Source organism: Corvus moneduloides, chromosome 3 (assembly GCF_009650955.1).
Source record: "Corvus moneduloides isolate bCorMon1 chromosome 3, bCorMon1.pri, whole genome shotgun sequence".
Lineage (NCBI taxonomy): Eukaryota > Metazoa > Chordata > Aves > Passeriformes > Corvidae > Corvus > Corvus moneduloides.
This window is the reverse complement of record NC_045478.1, coordinates 39,239,822-39,259,389: the sequence shown is the minus strand read 5'-3', so window position 1 is coordinate 39,259,389 and position 19,568 is coordinate 39,239,822. Positions and strand designations below refer to the sequence as shown.

The following is a 19,568-nucleotide window of genomic DNA, read 5'->3' as shown; positions in this document are numbered from 1 at the left end:
TTTCCTCCAAGATTTTCTGTTCTTTATTTTCAGTAATATTTCTTCCATACAGGAAAAGGAACCTGAACCCTTTTGTATAAAGTTCTTTCTATTTATCATAATTATTTTTAGCGAGTTACTGGAAATCAGCTAATTGTGGCAGTATTTATAATTTCATCAGATCTTATGTCCAGAGCACAAAGGGATTGAGGAGCCTTAACAGTCCAAGTCTTCCATTCTGCACCACTGGAGAAAAGCCAGGGATGCTGATCTGGATTTTCTTCCAGAAGTGCATGCAGTATGTTTGCCTGCTGGTTAGTTATCCCCTTACGTGATTTTAGTGACTATCTTGCACTGTTCTCAGGGGTATGCTGTCATCCTTCTCCCACTCATCATATTGTATCTCAAATAAAAAGTAAGAATTTTTCCTACCTTAATGTTCAGAAAAGTGAAGGACTGAAGGCTTCTTTAGATAAAACTCTTCTCTTCCTGCTCTTGTGGGGAGGAATGGGTGGTTTTGTTGTTGCTGAAAGCCAGAAGACCCTCTGTCCACACAAACTGCCAGCACTGAATTGAAGTTTGTGGGGCAGTTTCCAAGTAGTGCATGACATTGCGTGACCACCATTGAAAAGAGCTTTCTCATGACAATGTTGCCTTGGTACCTGGCCAAATCCTGGCCAGGTAACACGGAGCAGCCAGCTGCTTCTACTGCTGCTTGCTCTGAGCTGCGACATTCGCTGCATCCAGCTCCCCTGTGAGATGCTGTGCTCTCCGCCTTGTGCCTCCCTGGGAGCCTTGGTGTCTGGAGCAGAGTGAGCACCATGTCCTTGGCGGGGGACAGAGGCAGCAGGGCTGCGTGTGGGGTACAAGGGTCTGAACTAATGCTGGGGGAAGGCAGCGCTGTGTCTGTGTTTTGGTGCTGGCAGTCTCCCCACAGTCCCTGGGACGGCGCCTGCAAGGCTGCTGCTCCTGTAGCTCCGAAATCAGGCTGGCACTTGTGGCACTTGGGCACAGAAACCTCAGAACAATGCTATTGCTGTCTTTTGCAGCCACATCTCTAAGAAGAATGAGGACTTGACCAAAGCCTGGAAAGGAAAGACAGAGCAGCTTCTCAAAATCGACGAACATGATTTCACCATGAGGCCGGCCTTTGGAGGTGAGAATAAAATGGTTCTCTTGATTTTATGCTAATCTAATTAAGAATAATCTAATTATCCAATTAACAATCTAATTAAAACAAACAAACCAACCTCTGTCCAGATGCATCAGTGTGAAGGAAACAGACTTGGTGCCAATTCAGAGAGGCCTCATACTCATTCTCATTGCCCTCTGCGCTCTGTACAGTTCCTACATTCCTTCCTGTTACTGAGTTGGCTCTGGTTTTGGCTGGCATTCTCCCGAGCTGAGGATGGACCCTCCCAGTAAGTGTTTCACTCTAATGAGAAGAGGAGCAAGCTGCAGGTTTTAATATTCACTTGTGGTTGTGAAGTTGCAATGAGCTTTTCAGCTGATGGGATTAAATTGCAGAGTAAAGAACTCATTGGGTGAATCACAGCCCATCATTGCTAGGAGAAAATGGAATACTTTTGTCCAGAAAAAATCTTGTCTCAAATGCTCATAAGTGAATAAAAGAGTGGGAGGGAAGACCTCTGCCACGTTCACTTCTGCCTTCGGTCACACCCAGTTACAGGAATGTGCTTGCCTGACCTTTCTAGATTCACTACTGCAGAGATAAGAGCGTACCTAAACAAAAACTGCTGGAATACCAGTATGACAATCCCTTTTCTGATTAGATCAATCACCAAGCCCTTCCAGAGCTAAGGACAGCGTTTGCTATAGTTTTCCTTGAAGGACTAATGCTGTATCCTTTGTCACTTGGCCATCTAGGGTGAAGTGCTACCTCTCCCTGCCCAGTGGGACACACGAGTGTTGTGCCCTTTGCACCTGGTCCGTAGAACAGAGCTTCTCAGACCTGCCCGTTCCTGGCATGGCTGAAAAGATGTTTCTTGCCCCTCAGTGCACATGTGCCGTTCGGAGAGCACAGTGCTGACCCCTGCTCACAATTTATATATATATATTTTCAAACTCCAGAGTTCAAAACCTGTCATCACCAGTGTTTCCTGCCCCCACAATGTTATTTACTAGCAAGTTGTAGTCCAGCCCGACCATTGGAGGTAAGTTTTTGCTAATTAGTGATAACCTTGATCTGCTACTTGTAGGGTTGAAGGGTTTGCCTTAAATTGCCCTCTGGGTGCAGCATAGGCGGATCTCCCTGGGGCTAGTGGGAACATACAGAGCCCTGGGTGCAGCTGAGACTCAGGGATGAGGTTTGAGAGCTGGCCCTGGAGGCACTGGGCTCCTTTATGAATAGGCTGGAAAAGTGTGAGTTCACCAAAGTGCACAAGCCACCCTAAATCCCAGGTATGTCCTCCCCTGCTATTAGCTCAGAGGATGCTGTCCTAGGTTTTCAGATCTTTTTTTTTTTTTTTTCCAGCCAATCTCAATTTTTGAAGCTTGACTGTTGACTCCTGAGTGCCTGATATGGAAAAACTAGAATTGCTGATCTGTCCCCTCTGCAGCTGATCTGTCCTCTGGACAAAAGACATGCTGGTCTGATGGGTGGGATGATAGGGCTTCTCTGGGAGAATATTTGGACTCCTTACCTTGACTCAGTTGGAGACAGCTGGGGGGCCATGGTGATTTTTTAACTTTTTTCCCCCTAACAGGATGTGTGCCAGGCCATCATACCTGTTTTGGGGGGAAGCTGTGGGGTTTTGTTTTGTTGTGCTGATGGTTTGATGCCCAGTGGCACCACTGCATTGTATTTCTGGAAACAGATCTGAATTTAACTATTTTCATCAGTGTCACAGAGTCCTTGAAGAACACATTTGAGCACAGGTCACAGCAAACAGACACACTGAATTACACAGTCACTCCTCTAGTGTTAATGGAACTGCATTTTAATCTCTCTTATGCCTTGTTTTCCTATGCTACCTCCCATCACGGCATCAAGATTCTTTTAGAGCCAAAATTTGGAAAAATGTCTATAAAATTGAGAAATATCCTAAGAGGCTTTGCTGAGAAGGTTGCCTTTTTTATAATGGAAATTCATCATTTAAAAAAAAAAATTTGCTTAAAACCTCCTTAACTTGCAGAGATTCTTGGACAAAGGTGTACTGAAATTGTATGTGAGAAGCAGCAAAGCATGGAAACAGCTTTGTTGAGGCTCCAGCCTTGGAAAGCCTGACTCAGACACACGGACATAGCAGGTGCTACAGGTTCTTGCTCAGCTGCAGAACTGCACAGTGTGGTTTTAGTGACAGATGATAAGCCTGATGGAAAAAAACATAAAGGAAAGGAAACAAAAGTCTGGTAAGAGGTGTTCCTCATATTTCTGTCTGTAATGTTATTCGTCAGGCAATCACAGCGATTTGCTATGGACCATGAGTGCTTCCAGCTTTTTGCTGTGGCAATGTCAGTCAAACTGATGTAATCTGACCTGCGGAGGATAAAAAGGCTTTTGTACTGTGGAAGTGGAGAAGAGGAGGCTATGGGATACATGTGGCTGTGATGGGTCGCTGCCCTAAGACCCTCTCTGGTCTAATTGTGATTCCGGCTCTGTGGCATTGCAATGGGCCTGTGATGTTACCTTGCAGGTGGGAAAGGCACCTCAGTTCTGGAAAATTTAAATAATACCCTAAGTAAATTGTGAGTGGTACTAACACTAAAAGAAACCCAGTACTGTGATGATGATGGTTCCCAAGCTTGGTGGGCCAGCCTGCAACTTCACCTTAAGCTAAAAAGGGGACGGGGGTATGGGCTGCTTTATGGTGGCCACAGTGACTCTTGCTGGTCTGCAGATGACAGTCAGCAAGCTGCCAGCCCAACACAGCTGTGACCAATGGGCAGAGAAGGCTCGGGTTATGCAAGGTGAAATGGAAAAAAACCCCCAATGTTAGAGAAAGGTGAAGGGTTTTTCAAGAAAATGTATTTTTGTAAAGAGCAAGTGAGCAAACAAATGTTGTGTAAGTTGTGTTATTAACAGCCCAATAAGCATGGTTGTCTTGCCTGCCCTCAGCCCATTAGAGACAGGCAACTGGGTACAGAGGCAATGACAAAGTTCTTTTGCTTTGCTGATGGTCAAAGAGCCTCCCTAAGCTAAAAGAGACTGCAGGGGTTTTGACCCTTAGGGAGTTATCTCCATGTCAGTGACCTTGTTCTAGCTAGCAGATGTTCAGGTATTATTTACTATTATTAATATTTAAAGATTATGTAAATGTTTGTTTTCCTGCCTTCCTTAAACACCCATTTTAAGCATTTCATTTATGACATCTCGTATTTTACAGGGAGCCTGTGAATAAGCAGCTTTAGTTGATACTTAAAATAGCTGTATCTTCTTTATTGAGGACCAGCCTAATGCTTTACTTGTATTATATTTGCTCATAGCCTAGTAGCCTAACGTCAGCTGGTCCTCACTGCCCTTTCTGGGCAGTGCTTTTGCCAGGATGGGTGAACAGTGGGGTGAATAAAGCACGAGCAGTTCACTGAGTGTTTGTATCAAGAACTGGAATAGAACTTGCTTCTCTGCTGAGGAACAGCTGTCAGTGAGATGCAGAGAGACGAAGCTCTGCAGGCATGAGGCAGGTGATGAGCACGTCCTGGTGCTCTCTGCCTGGAAGCTGCCCACACCTAAGAGGTCCCAATCAGATATACATTCATTAAAAAGTAAATATACACACACACACATAAATGAAGATACATTGAAAGCTGTTTTGCTTCTTGCAGACATGGGATGAATCTCTTATGGATATTTGCTGTCTCTCTGGGTGTCCATGAGATACTTGTCAGGAAGGAAATCTCAAACCTGCTTGTTTCCCATGTAGATATTTTTATCTCAGGGCCTCCCTCCTTCCAAGATAGATGAGTGGACTGAGACACTGTCTCAGAGAGAAACAAACATGCCTTTGAAAGCACTGCCAAAGAGAAAAATCAGAGGCGTCACAAAGCTTTATTCTCAGAGCTGGAGTGGAAAACTGACTCCAGGCATCTTCATGGTAGCACACTCTTCCCTATCTTCCAAAGCCTGCTCCAGTGGTCAGAAATAGAAACCACGTTTGTGCCCAGTTCTAACTGGCAACTGACTCACCCTTTGAAGCTTTCATGCTGCTCACTGGTGGGTGTTTTTAGGTGTGGAGACACACTGGGATGTAACAGGCTTTAATGTTGGACTTTCTCTGAAGTCATTCCTGCACAGGACTTGTGGAAACCTCCTGGGTTCCCTGGAGAGGTTAGCCACAGGCCAGACATCCCATTCTATCTGGGGCAGTTTGATACTCAAACAGGAGTTTCTGCAATATGAAACAAGCCACAAAGTCTTCATGACAGAACCCACCCAAAATGGAGGCTTTTTGGGTACATCTCTTCTCCTTGTACAACCACTGAATGCAGATGTGCGGTGGGTCTTCTCTAAAGGTATTCTGAACACCATCTTTTCTGTGTGCAGCACCTAGGCTGAATGGGTAATGGCTTTCACTGAAGAGCAGGTCTCAAGACAGAGCAGTTTGCTGCAAGGGAAAGGGAAATAAGGAGCCACTGATTGTCAGCACACCAGCTTGTGAGCTTGGCAAAGGAATGAATATTTGAAGCCACAAGCACCTTGACAGGCTGGTTCCTGAGCATCTTTTTAACATCAAAGTTTGAGCTGAGGCTAGAACACTGATGTGTAGGAATTTACAGAAATAAGATGTGTCTGATTCAGTTTCAGAAGGCAGTACCTTTATGGTGAGAAGGTGCAAGGGTGCTCCATCATGTTGCATGTAAATCCCACGCAGAAATTGTGGGGCTAACAGATACTACCCAATAAAAGAGAGAAAGCAGTGCTCTCCCTCCCATCAGCCCCAGTTTGTGCTCCAGGTCACTTAAATCCTCCCTCAACACACAAATATAAATATCTCCATCAAAAGGAAAATCTCCTATTTTCCATTTCCGATTTTTAAATTGTCAAATTTGCTAATGATGGTGCAAGTGTCTTGAGTTTGTTTGGAAGTTGCCGCTGTGCTGTGTTTATTGGTGGGTTCATTTCTGTGTTGTAAAGAGAAGCCTGTGACTTCTATGAAGCCTTAAGAGTCCAGCATTTGTTTCCTGACTTTATCGGTCCTGTTGAATTAGGATTTGTGTTCTGCAAGATATTGCTGTGGACAGTGATGGGGATAAAGGATGTTGACATGTTTGCTGTTTCTGGAAGAAATGTTTCAGTTGAAGGCTATACAAGTTATCTCTAGACCTTGTACTGTAAATACTTGTTTAATTCAGATAATTCCGTGAATTTGGCTGATATTTTTCAGAGACTCTAAACTGTGATCTAAAAAACTCTGCTGGACTGCAGTCTTTGAGCAAAGCAGCACTGCTTCCTTTTGTCAGCCATATCCCCAGCTTTCACATGGATCCATTTAGCTGCCTGTCCAGCAGTGAACATCCTAGAGAGGAGCCTGAGCTTTGAGATCTCTCTGGTGTTAAAGTGTTCGAGTCTTTTGTTGCTTATATTTCTCTAGGATGATCCTTCTGTATTTCTTCTTTCTGAAGAAAAAGTGAATAATGCTAAAATATTGCTTATGACAAAGAAAGGCTGGTTGATGAGGGCTATTTTGCATCTAATGCTGTAATCTAAGTTAATTGTTCTGTCTACCAGTTCAGTTTGTCATATGCCATCTCAGCTGTTCTTGTTTGTTCACATTCACACCCTCATCATACCCTGCTCCCTCTCAATACAGAGGTTTTTTTCTTTTTGTTCATCCCTAGTGGCATTTGATGAGGATTTTGGCAAAACACCCAGAGCCTCTGTGGTTCAACAGTTTAGTTGCCAGAGGGAAAGGATTAAAAAGCTGGGAGTTCCTAATTGACTCTATGGGTTAGTGAGACCAAAGATCTCCTGATATTTCTCTCTGAGTGATCAACAGCCATTTAATTCAATGGCATGTGCTGTAGCCAACATGACCTTCAAGGAAACACAGGGTTTGTTTCTGTGGTTTAAAGAGGTAATTTCTAGACAGGGCTTCTGTTTTGCCTCAGAAGCTGTATGCACTTTCAGTGTTGCTTCCATCAAGTGCTTCTGCAAAACTACATCTTGAAGTTTTGTAGAGTGATGGGCCGAGTGAATTCGCAATTATCATTATCAGTTATGCTCATCGCTGAGAGCAGGACTTGGTGATCATTTGATTCCTGTCACTACCTCACAGGCTGTCCCCACTGGCCCTTCACTCACCCTTCCCTGCTCGGTCCAGCTTCTTGTCTAAACCTCCTCCAAAGGGTCTTGGTGTCTCAACATATCCTATTTGTGTGCTCTCTCATTGCCTCAGCCCCAGGTGCTGAAAGAGGAGCAGGGAGAAGGAAAAAGTAGTGATTACTCCAGCTGATTGTAGTAGGAGTTTGCCCAAAAAAAGACAGAGTAAATATTTCTGCTGATAAATTGGTTTTGCAGTCTCATCTTTACATTTCTGTATTAAGTACTAAACATTTGAGTCCAATGTTCAAATAATTTCTCCCTCTCTCTATTACAATCACTATTTTATCATCCCCCCAAATTTGTGATCAGCCGCAGAAAAGACACCTGATCCAGCCTAGGACCTCTTCTCTCAAGGACTTTCCAGACCATCCACCTTAACAAAGAACACCCTTTATTTTGGGGTTAACAAAGCTTTGTGTCAGCCCCAAACTGAACCTTAGGCTTTGTCCTTGCAACGAGATAACTTCTGGTTATTGAGCGTTTGATGCAGGAACATGAACAAAGAAAAGAACATGGACATAGTATTTTATCTTCAAGAGCAGATAGGGAAGGAATAGTAGGGCGGGACAGATACCAGCTTGGCAGTGTTCTTATGTTTATGGGTTTGGTTTTTAGTTGTTTGTTTTTTGGGTATTTTTAAATCTGTGATTAGTGTTCAGAGAAGCATAGAAATCGCAGCAGTAAATAGACTATGGGTGGGTGTTGATTTCCTGAATCAAGGCTAAATTAAGGATCCATACACAGAGAGTCTCTCTTGCAGTCTGGGAGCTGTGGGGGGCAGCCCACCATGTGTTCCTTGGCTCCCACCAGGGAGATGTGGGAAGTACCACGGCCAGCTGCTGCCATCCTCGTCTGGCACAGCCTGATTGCAGTGTGAGGCTATCCTGGCAGAGACCTCGATTCTCCTCCGTTAGCACCCTGCCTGCCACGGCATGTCTGCGGGGGGCACGGCTGCAATGTCCCCAGCTGGATGTGGCAATGGTAATGTTAGTCACACACGCTTTCTCTGCTGCCAGACACGGCAGTGCTGAGGGCAGCCTTGGACCTGCCCTGAAGTGGATTGTGCTGGGCTGTGGAACCTTTCTGAAGAGGCTTCTCTGAGCATCGAGCCTCGCTGTAGCACAGGCCCAAGATCAGTGTCACAGGCATGGCCACACTGAAGAGCTCTTAGGTACTTGAATGCATTAAGGAAATAGATAAGTATTTGAATTATTGCCCAAGCTCTTCTTGACTACCATGTATGACTTCACAAGGTATCTGAGCAAAACAAGTCTAATTGGCTACCAACAGGACACTGCCATCAGCAGGCTTGTGTTGTTTCTCTGTTGATTGTACTGCACATCAAAATGTCTCGTCACCACAGATACAGTGCTTTTTGCTATCTTGTTTAAAAAAAAAAGCCCAATAAAGCAAAGCATGTTTTACTGAGCAAGAGAAATGTCATAGAAAAATTCTTTCTTTCAGTTGCAAATGTTTGCTGGCAATTTTTTTAAAGTACGTAGCGCTGAGCCATGTGTCTGAATGTGTCATGTAGGTGCTTGTAAGCATCCGGGAGTCATCTCAGAGTGCTGGGTTAGCCCTGTTAGAGCTTCACTGCTGGGGGCAACAGTCACTCAGACTGGAATTGGTCATTCTGAGGAGCCTGGTCCTGCTCCACAGGGCTTGCTTCGAGGTGCCTGTTCCCAGCACAGCTGCTGACAGACACTGTGGGCATAACAGGCTGGAGCTGGGCACGTGGGAAGGGGACAGTGTGCTCTGCTGGAATCAGGTGAGGCTGGCTTATCAAAGCCCTGGCAAACCTGCTGTGGGGTTGGTCACATCTTGTCTCAAGGGCATGGGGATCAGCCTTTCCCTACTGAGGCTGAGTTGGTGCTTCTTTCTCCCCCAGCAGAGGCAAACATAAGGCTGTGTTCAAAAGCCCTGAAGATGTGTGGGAGTCTGTACGTGCCGCTGCAGGTACAGGAACAGGATGGATATCAGCTTGCAAAAGTGTGCTGCTCTCTCAGCAGCATTTCTGCTCTCTGGTTAGGCTTGTGGTGTATTCAGAGCTTCAATATAGTCTCGAGGAAGATGCTACTCTAGCTAAATATGTGCATGCAGCAGGCCCTGCTGTTTGTGGCACTGCAAATATGGGTCTGAGTCCACAAAGGGACTGTGGTGCATCTTACGTATTATCTGACTGCTAAGCAGGTTCAAAATCTAGCTGCTAAAAGTCTTTGCATATCTTCATGGAGGCTACTATGGTCCTTGGAAAATTAATTTCTGCTGGTCAAGTCCCAGACACGTCTTCAGAGCTTCTGCTGCCTTTGGCATGGTCACACTCACTGACAGTGCCCAGGCTGGAGACACGACCCGGGCAGGGTCATTGGTATGAGTCCTGTGAGACCCACTGCGACACACTGAGACCACCAGGCAACACTGAATCCACCTGCACTGCTCCTCAGCAGTTCCTGCTGAGCTGCCCCGCTGGGTCGTGCTTGGTGTGCACATCTCAGGAGGCGCTTACCACCAGAATTTGGGAAAAGCTGCATGAAAACACACTACAGGAATCTTGAGTCATCTGAGCAGATCCTGGCCATTAATGAGCAGCAGTCTACAGTGAAGTTTTGATACAGGGCTTCTAGTAATAGAGGAGTGGGCATTCATTATGGGATGTTTTCTGCTTATTTACTCTTTGTGAACTCTCTGGCTGCTAATTTTAAAACTACTGTGGAAAACTAGTGATATCATCAGTGAGTAACATGAATCAAAATGATGATGGGCTCTTGAGAGATTAATGTGTCTTGTCTTGTTGGTAAAAAATGAGAAACCTCCAAGGAAGGGCTCATTGTTTGCCATTTCTTCATCTGAGTCCCCTGTCCTTGGGGATAAATTTGTTCAAAAAGGCCTAAAATTTAAGGTGGGATGGCTTAGTTTTTAAAAACATATGCAAATGTTTCATCCAAGCTCTGGATTAACTGGCAAAGTGTCAACATTGCAGCATATGCCAAGGGGAAGATAATTCAATGTTTCGAAAGGGCCCTTACATGATTATTCACTGACTCTTTCCCCAGCCCCCTCATGAAGAACCATTGACAGAAATGTACAACATTAGCTCAGAAATGTTTGCATGTCACCTTAGAAGTGCTAATTAAATGCAGATGATGTGAGACAACATTTATTTACATATCTAAATCTCATTCTCTTTCAGGCCCTGCGATTCCTGTTGGGGTGGATGTGCAAGTTGAAAGCTTGGACAGCATTTCTGAGGTTGACATGGTATGTAATCCTCTTCTAAGCCTCAATTACTTCTAGTCATAAAAAGACCTTCTGACTTGAAATCTGTGGGCTTGTAATCATTGGTCAGATGAAAGTACTAGCAGCACCTCTGAAATTCAAAGAGGCTGATATTCAGAGCCAAAGACTTAATAAAACCAGGTGATCAAAGTCTTACCTCTGTATCTCCAGATAAAGATAAAAAGCATGAAGGGAAAAGGGACCTTGAATGGGAGAATAATCAATGCTATGAAAGATCTGTCACAACTAAAATACAAGCAGCTGCATATGAAGGTTTGAAGCTATATGGTAAAATTCACATAAGCTGCACTTGCTGCAGGAGTTTTCTTCCTTAGGGAACCATTCATGACATAACATGAGTGCTCACACACATTTCACTGTTTGGTTTTGGGTTGTTTCATGGTGATTTTTTTTTTTAATTGTAGGAAATGGAATAAAAACACTTGAAAGAGAAGTAGAAAGGGGAACACAGAGGAGAAGAGGAAGCTTCTTGGCTCCTCCCTCTTTGTGCCTTTTCCTCCCTGTTCTTGTGCACATTTTGTGGTCTAGACAAAACGTAAAGATAAAGGAAGAGCTTTAGGTTGAGTGTTTTTTACTATGCTACAGTTACATCTTCATCCCATTTTGGAGGGCTTGGTTTAGATGACCTTTAAACGTTCTTTCCAACCCAAACTATTCTGTGTTGTGTGATAAAAACCAGGGAGCTTGCATGCCTGGATATTGAAAGAGAGGGTTTGGGGCTATGCATGCAGTGAGGTGTGTGGGAGGGAGCTGTCAGTATAGGAAATGGCTGCCAGGAGGAGAACTGGGGCTCTAGTATATCAAGATAACGTCAGAGCAGCAAAGAGGCCTAATTAGCGCAAGTAAATAACTCACAGTGCTTTCTGTCAGGATTCAACAAAAATCTTGCCCATCAGAAGTCTTTGAGGTCAGTTCTCTCCCTTAGCTGTTAATAGTTCCTGTTTTCCCAGCTCAAGTACTTTCTAGAGCAGTTGCTGACATGTGTTTGGGGTAGAAGAATGTTGTCCCGGGTCGGTCTGAGTTATCTTGGTATGTTTTTCCAACAGACTGTCCCAGCATGTGTGTTTGCAGGGAGGAGAGTGAGCAGTAAGCTGTCTGCCTGGCCAGGGGACCAGGGCTGGCTGTGCCTGCAACAAGGTGCCCTCTTGGTCTTCCCATTGCAGGCAGGGCTTGTTTCAAACTGCTCTGAAGTGGCCCTGCAAATCAGGTACTCTTGGCTGGGCAGTCCTTACCTATCACTGCTTGAGCAGGCAGCTGGTGCCCCAAAGAAGAGCATCACCAGCCGCAACCCCCTGTATCTGCAAGGCTGTGCGTGCCAATGAGAGCAGCCAGGGGCTGTTTAAAGCATGTGAGTTTAAAACTGGTGCCTATCTGGTTGATGTGGATGGGCTGTGCTGTGTGCAGTGGCGGGGCATGCTCTTGAGGCTGCCTGGAGCATGGAACAAACATGAAATGTGCTGCCAAAGTCGAGGCACTTGTGTAGACTCACTGGCTGTCCCTCTGGCAGGTACTATTGTTCTCCCAGCTTGTTGTAAAACCTTGTTTTCCACGGGACTTTCCTATTTGTGAGTGCTGAAGTAAACCCCTTTTCTTGCTTTTAAATAGTGTGTGTGCTGGTCAGAAAGGAACAAGCCATCAGCACACTGCCTCTTTTGAGTCATGCCATGAAAAAGACTCCTTAAGTTGGATTTTATACTTAGAAGCTGTTGTCAGCTGCCACTTTGGCTCTGTGTTTGCAGCATTTGGTGCACCATGTTGGCCACTGGAGAGAGAGGAGAGCTGGCCATTGCAGAGGCCACTGTGTTGGCTGTTTGGAGAGAGAAAGGGGCTGAAGGTGAAAGATGAAAAGCTCTTGTATGGTAGGATGGGGAAAGGGGTGACCTGGAAAGCAGTGGGCTCCTTCCCATGTTGTGCCTTCAGACAGTCTCTTTCCCCTCCTCTCCAGCAGCTGTAAGCCATGCCGAGGGTGCCTGGCTGATGGTTCCTGTTTCCCTGTGCTCTGATGACGGAGCTGCCCAGAGGCATTTTGCAGCTGTCCTGGTTTTGGCTGGAACAGAGCTAATTTTCTTCTTAGTATCTGGTCCAGTGCTGTGTTTTGGATTTAGTATGAGAATAATACTGATAACGCAGTGCTTTGGTTGTAGCTCAGTAGTGCTTACTCTGAGTCAGGACTTTTCAGTGTCTCGTGCTCTGCCAGTGAGGAGGGGCACAAGAAGCTGTGAGGGAGCATGGCCAGGACAGCTGACCTGAGCTGGCCAAAGGGATATCCCGCACTGCAGAATGTCATGCCCAGAGTATAAACTGGGGAGAGTTGGCTGGGAGGGGCCAATCGCTGCTGGGGGACAGGCTGGACATCTGTCAGCAACTGTCTTGTGCATCACTTGGTTTTCTTGGGTTTTGCGCCTCTCTCTCTTTTTATCTTCCTTTTCATTACTATTCTTATTAATATTTACTTTATTTCAATTATTAAACTGTTTTTATCTCAATCCAGCTTCGTCTGAGTCTACTCCCCAACCCATCAGCTGGAGGTGGGGGGAGGGAGGAGTAAGCAAGTGTCTGTGTTGTACTGAGTTGCTGGCTGGGGTTAAACCATGAGAACGGTCCTCCTCTCCTGAAGTCCTGTGCCCCTCATGTCATGGCCAGGCAACTGGTAACCCTGACTAGCCAGACTCTTCTTTACACCTTTTTTGACTTCTACCATAACTTGCCCTATCTCCTAAGAAAGCAGCAATTGTGCCTCTTCCTTGATTTCCTTTTTCCCAGCTCTAGTCAAACTGATGAGTTTGATGTCTGGCCCCTGAGGCTGACTCTTCTAGCCAGGTTGCAACCTAAGCTCTGTCAGTGGCAGTAGTTGCTGAAAGTGTTTCTTTGGGACTATAGATGTAAGGGGAAGGTGTCCCGTGTCCAGTAGGAAACAGGAGCTGGCAGCGTCCCTGGGATGAGCAGTGGGGGAGCCTGGGACCAGTCTGATAAGGTGAGGACCTGCAGGTGGGTGAGCAGAAGTGTCCCCCAGGCCAGTCTCTGCCATGGTCAGAGAGGTGGGTGTCTGGCCAGCTCTGTACTGTGCAGGGCTGCAAGGTGAGGACTGGCGCTAAAGCCTTCTTTGACAAATTAATGAAAAACCTCCTGGCAATGCAAGGCAGTTGTGAAACAGCCCTTTGAAGCAGAGTCAGGGTAACTGATTGTCACTGTCACCAAACTGATCAGTTGTGGTTTGAGAAAGTGGTTGCCACATGGTTAGGGAGAGACCCTGGCTTGTGTTGCTGCCTGCTTGGGCTTGGTGGCTGCAGCTCCCATAATCACTTGCTTAATTGGGAATATAAAGAAAAGAAGTGTATTTGATCTCTCAGCATGAGAGTGGATTCAGCTCTAAAAGCAGGAGCTGCCAGGTTGAGATCAACAAACAGATGTTTTTGTTTATGTGACTGAAGTTCCTGCCCCATCAACAAGCCTAAAAGGCAACTTTATTTACACACTTATATGGCAGGAAACACAGTTCCCTCACTTGGTTGGTGTTTGCAACAATTTAGTCCTTTTGGGGATAAATTGTTTAGTGTTTAGCCTGAGCATTAAGCTAACTTTCAATTTTTTCCTCTTGACCATATTTTTGCTACCATAGTCCTGTAAGATAATTTTGCCAGAATTGAAGAATCATTTCTGCAGGGCATTGCTTCTGTTGGGGCATATTTATATCCCATTTGGGACTGAACATTGCTGGGTACTGTAATAAATTCGTTAGTTGGTTATGCTTTGGTTTGGCTGAAATTATTTTGTCAGGAAAATCTATTCACAGAGGGCATTGACCTAGGAAAGAATCAGGAGCTGAGAGTGGAGAGATTTCATCTATCTGCTGGGAGTGAGTTTTCTTTCTGATGTGTTCTAGTTGTAGAGCCCAGCACTGACAGACCCCTCTCTTCCTTTTCTTGGTTCTCTTCCCTTTTTTGAAGGATTTCACTATGACCCTGTACTTAAGGCACTACTGGAAGGATGAGCGTCTCTCATTTTCCAGCACCAATAACAAGAGCAGGACCTTCGACGGCAGGCTGGTGAAGAAGATCTGGGTCCCTGATGTCTTCTTCGTGCATTCCAAGAGATCCTTCATTCATGATACCACCACAGACAACATCATGCTGCGAGTGTTCCCTGATGGGCACGTCCTCTACAGCATGAGGTGAGGGAGCAGCCCTGCTGCCCCTGAGCATCCCCTGGGGCTTTGCTGCCAGTTTTGCTCTAGGCTTGACTTTGGTGATCACCAGGATTGCTACTGCCAATCCTGCTACTCCTGCTGCTGGTGCTCTGTTTCCACAATGTCCAGTGCAAAATGCTTTGCAGGAAACTCTGAGAAACCATGCTGGGGGAAGCCAGGGGGAAGCATGGCCCCAACTCTTTGCAGTCAGTGCAGGGCTTAGTCAAGCTGAAGTGTTCATCCCAGGGTCAGTGTGTGATTAAACTGGAAGCTGCTGATGTACCAGATGGTGACCTCTATAATTATCCTATTTTCCTTCTTGTTTGTCTAGAATTTTTTTTTTTTTTTTGTAGTTGTGGTGCTTTCCTGTTGATGTAAGCGTTTAAGTTTATTGAAGCTGAAATGGCAGTATTAAAGACATCCTGGTTTTCTAGTAGATTTGTTGGCCAGAAGAATCCTGAGGGATGTCTGTCATAACCTGGACAGTTATCCATCCTGCAGGTATACCCAGACCATGACTGTGGATTTGCAGGATTCTATAATACACAAGGACACGGAGACTTAATCCCCTAAACTTCTCTACCTTATTACAGATTATCAAAAATACCACAAAAATCACCACTAGCCAGTAAACTACCACAAAGTCACCACTGGCAACTATGCCTGTGATTAATAAAGTGACTATATATACATATCATGCTATTGCAAATTACTATCAGCAGTCAATAATTTAGCATCCATCAATTATGTGGCAACAGCCATTAACTAACCAGGTTATACACTGTTACAGGTTACTTAGCATTGGTGGAGAAACTCGTCCACAATATACCCTCAGGTACACTTAGGACAGGTTGCTTGTGTGGGTGCATAGAGATACCACCAAGTGATCCAAATCATCCAACAGATGGAAGGGAAAACTGAAACAGACTCCAAAGTGGGCTCAGAGGGGACCAGTGAGACAGCAGAATCTCATTTCAGAGATGCTCTGAGTCATAGGGTGTGGAGTCAGCCAGGTGTCCTTGGTGGGTGTCCAAGAGATGGTAGAAAGTTCATGCACTGAATTCAACCTTCTAAGGAACAGAAAAGTATGTGTAGTATGGGAAGTTCTCAGAGGAAGGCTTCATTTTGGATAAAAATTATATCCTCCTTATATCCAGAGAGATAAGAGGGTGTAGGATGCCACCACTTTGAACAGGCAGTAGATGCTGGTAATTTCTGCTTTTCACCTGTGATGGTCAATAGATAATGAGGTTTTCTGCTCTCTCAGACCCTTTTTTATTTTCAATATAATTTCTTACCTTTTCTGACAATCAATTGCCTTTAAAATCACTTTTTTTGGCAGTTATTGATGTTATTTCAGGATGTCTCCAGTTTCTAGGTACCCTATCTGCATGCCAAAGAGGCTGGCTGTGCTTCTCAAGGATTTGTCTTGTTCCCAGGCTGGTAGGCTTGGCAGACCTCTGTCCATATTTTTCAGCAGACAGGTTTTTTGCTCAGTAGTTTCTCCTTCTAACCAGGCTACCTTTATGGCTGCTCACATCAGCATCCCAGCAGATTTAATTTCCTTCAGACGAATGAAAAAAGAGAAGCGGAGAAAAACACAGTGACGGAGGAGAAAAGCTCAAGAGCCCAAACAAAAGGATATTTCCTCAGGACAGAAAGCATGCTCTAAGTGTACAGTGACCTTTGAATGCTTTGTAGCCAAGGATTTCTGTTCTAGGATCTTTCTGGAACTTATTCGCTTCAGCTATGGTAAAATGATTTTCAAAAACTAGGAAAGGTTGTCTATAAAGTTTGATTCTGTGATCTGTTGAGGAGGTGATGTGACTTTTTAACGTTACGCAAAAGAGACAAGTCTGTGAGTAAGCCACAGCTGATTGCACAAGACTCAAATTGATCATTTGATAGGTAAAATCCAAGGAGAAAGAAAATCTCAATAGCATTTGAGCCTGGTGGTGCTTTAGAGCACTCAGAACAATATCCAGCTGAAAAAACATGAGTGTCCTGTGGTGCTGGAAATGCCCTCAGATATCTTGAGATGTCTGCATGGGATTGACACTGGACTGAGGAACATTTCATTCCTGTTTTGTGCCTTGGGCATTCAAAGCCACCTGGACACTGCACTCTAATTGAGGAATATCATATTGATGAGGCAAGTTTCTGTGCTGTCCCTGACTAACAAACTGTTATTGACCACAGGTTGTGCCACAGGTGATGCCAAGGAAAGAAAATAACACATTTTAATGAGACTGAGTTATACAATGCTTAAATGCTACACACAGTTAGGGGAGGTCATTTTTGCAGGATACCTTCTGGAGTGTATCCCCAAAAACATTCTTTAAATTTTGCAAATATGGCAAAATTTTGCTCTGGTTTATAGTCAAAATGAACAGCATGTGCCTTTCAGAGGTGATGAGTGCGTAGGTCAGGGTAGGATTTGGATCACACTCCCTGGAACAGAGGAAAAGTTCTTCATCGACATCTGCAAGAATCCAGAAAATGTTCACAGCCAACGTAAGTTGGCCTCTGAAATGATGAGTCACAGCTGATTTGCCCCTCCTAAATCGAGAGCTCCACTGCAAATCTGTCTGCAAGAGAAAGTTCACTGATCCACTGGAAAATTTCTTATGTAAGGTTGTGCACAACTGGACTAGTTTAAAAACCAGAGCTGTGATTGCTGCAGCCCTTTAGCTAAGACACAAACTTAACAGAAGCAAATCTCACTTGCTGAAAACCAGCTGCACCCATTTTACAACCCCTGCCCCGGAAATACACCCCTCAGATTAAAAGAGTTTATTGAGTGCTGTAAGAAACTGCTTTTGCCTTAATCATGTATGTACTGGACGAATTTTGTAGCTTGCAATAAGGGTGGTCATATTCCTTAGGCTTGGGTCATTCTGGGGGTGACTATGGAGCGAACTGAGCAATAGGGAAAATGAGGAAACCTTAATCAAACTGCACATAAGGGAATTTTCAAATGTAAATGGTGAAGTTACTTTACATTGTAGTCTTGTAGGCAAATAGTTGGATATTAAACATAGTGGAAATATCTGTACTGACATTAGTATAACAGTAATGCCCAAGACAGCACTTTAATTCCTGGCTAGATATTGAGATTATATTTTTCTTTGGAGTTTCTGTGTATAATCCCTCTGGCTTGAACTTGGAGAATTGGTAGGCATTTTCCTGTGGATTTTTTGCTTACATCGTGCATGATTGCTGGCTTTAAAGCTGCAGAATAATTATCTGCAATAACATTCTTGCTTGATTGCTCCTCATAGAAACCAGCTTTTCTTGTTTTCAATTTCTAGGGTCACAGTGACAGCAATGTGCAACATGGACTTCAGCCGCTTCCCCCTGGACTCTCAGACATGTTCTCTGGAGCTGGAAAGCTGTATGTTGTATCTGTGTTTGTAGCTAGATGTGCTCCAAGGCTGGCTGCACAGACATTTCATTGGACACATTTCAGAATACTGTCTGTTTTAGAGCCTGAAAAAATAGTTCATCAGAGTTACTAGGAGTCCTTCTATTGACTCAGCAGTATTGTGTATCTAGCCCTTATGCTGCAAGACAGGAATTTGCAAGGAAAGTGTCCTATGTCATAATCCTGATTCTGCAAACACTGTGATCTGGGCTCAGCTTCTTTGGGAAGGAGTTGTTCTGTGGAGAAAGTAATGTGAACAGTAAGGGTTTTTGTAGACTTTCTCCATTGTATGGCAAGACTAGTATCCAGTTGTTTTGAGGTCCTTCCAGCTGTTTAACTGAATGTTCCTCTGCAAAAAGCCAGAATCAGAATCAGAGGATAATTTTCATTGACCTTGAGATCAGCTGCCCAAATACTCTCCTGAGAGCAGGGAGCTCTTTATGATGGGTTGCTTGGGGCTGTGTCCACAACTTTTCTCTGCAACTTGCTCAAATATTTGACAGCCCTGATCCTGAAAATGTTTCCTTTTACTTGCTTGGGAACAATCCTTTGCTGAGACTTGCATCCCTTGCCTCTCGTCCTTTCGTTCTCCATTTTGTCAAAGTGTCTGGGAAAAGGCTTCTGCCGCCTTCTGCATGACAGGACCCCACCACAGACTGCTCTTCTCCCAAGAGAACAAGCCCTGCTCCCCCAGCCTCTTGTCTTAAGCCATGTGCTCCAGTCCCTGACCATCTTGATAACCCTCTTCTCATTCCCTGTTCCTGTTAGTGTACAAATTCTCTAAGTTTTTCTTTACACTTTTAACATATTTCTGGGCTCTTGCTTCTCACCAGTCCTCTTTGCTTTTATCATTCTAAGATAGTTTGAAGTGTCCATGCTTCCTCCTTCCTCTAAATTAAGGTGTTTTACCCATGATTATTTCCTGAGCTGTTATCTATTTTTGGTCTGTGATGTTCAGAGGAGTGCCATTCTAGCTGTCATTTCAATGATGAGCGAAAAGAGGATTTGTTTTCTTGAATCAGGATGACCTGGATTTTTGTTGTTGTCATGGTACATTATATGAGAAGATCTTTTGAACTCCCTTGCTGTTGGCAAACTTATTTGTGCCATTAGTTCATGCCAAAGACTGGATGTATTAACTTTTGTTGAACCTCTAAGATAAAGTCACATCACATTGTATTTCTTCTTTTCCTAAGATGCTTACACTGATGAAGATCTGATGCTGTATTGGAAAAATGGCAATGAATCTCTGAAAACTGATGAAAAAATTTCTTTATCTCAGTTTTTGATACAAAAATTCCACACCACATCAAGACTGGCTTTCTACAGTAGCACGGGTATTGACCTTTTCCGATTTCCTACTATTGCTAAATCTAATGCTGCATTAACTGCTTGTGAGA

At 44.4% G+C, this 19,568-nt stretch overlaps 1 protein-coding gene across 2 annotated transcripts in view; it reads left to right on the top strand.

The window, feature by feature from the left end:
- The window catches only part of LOC116442245 (gamma-aminobutyric acid receptor subunit rho-2-like), a 39,563-nt gene that overhangs the window by 6,349 nt on the left and 13,646 nt on the right, over positions 1–19,568 (top strand). For both annotated transcript variants that reach the window (XM_032105042.1, XM_032105041.1), the window contains exons 2-6: positions 1,029–1,135; positions 10,452–10,519; positions 14,506–14,729; positions 18,056–18,138; positions 19,365–19,505. In XM_032105042.1, the coding sequence (XP_031960933.1) occupies positions 1,029–1,135; positions 10,452–10,519; positions 14,506–14,729; positions 18,056–18,138; positions 19,365–19,505 (623 nt within the window). The remainder of the gene's footprint in view (positions 1–1,028; positions 1,136–10,451; positions 10,520–14,505; positions 14,730–18,055; positions 18,139–19,364; positions 19,506–19,568) is intronic.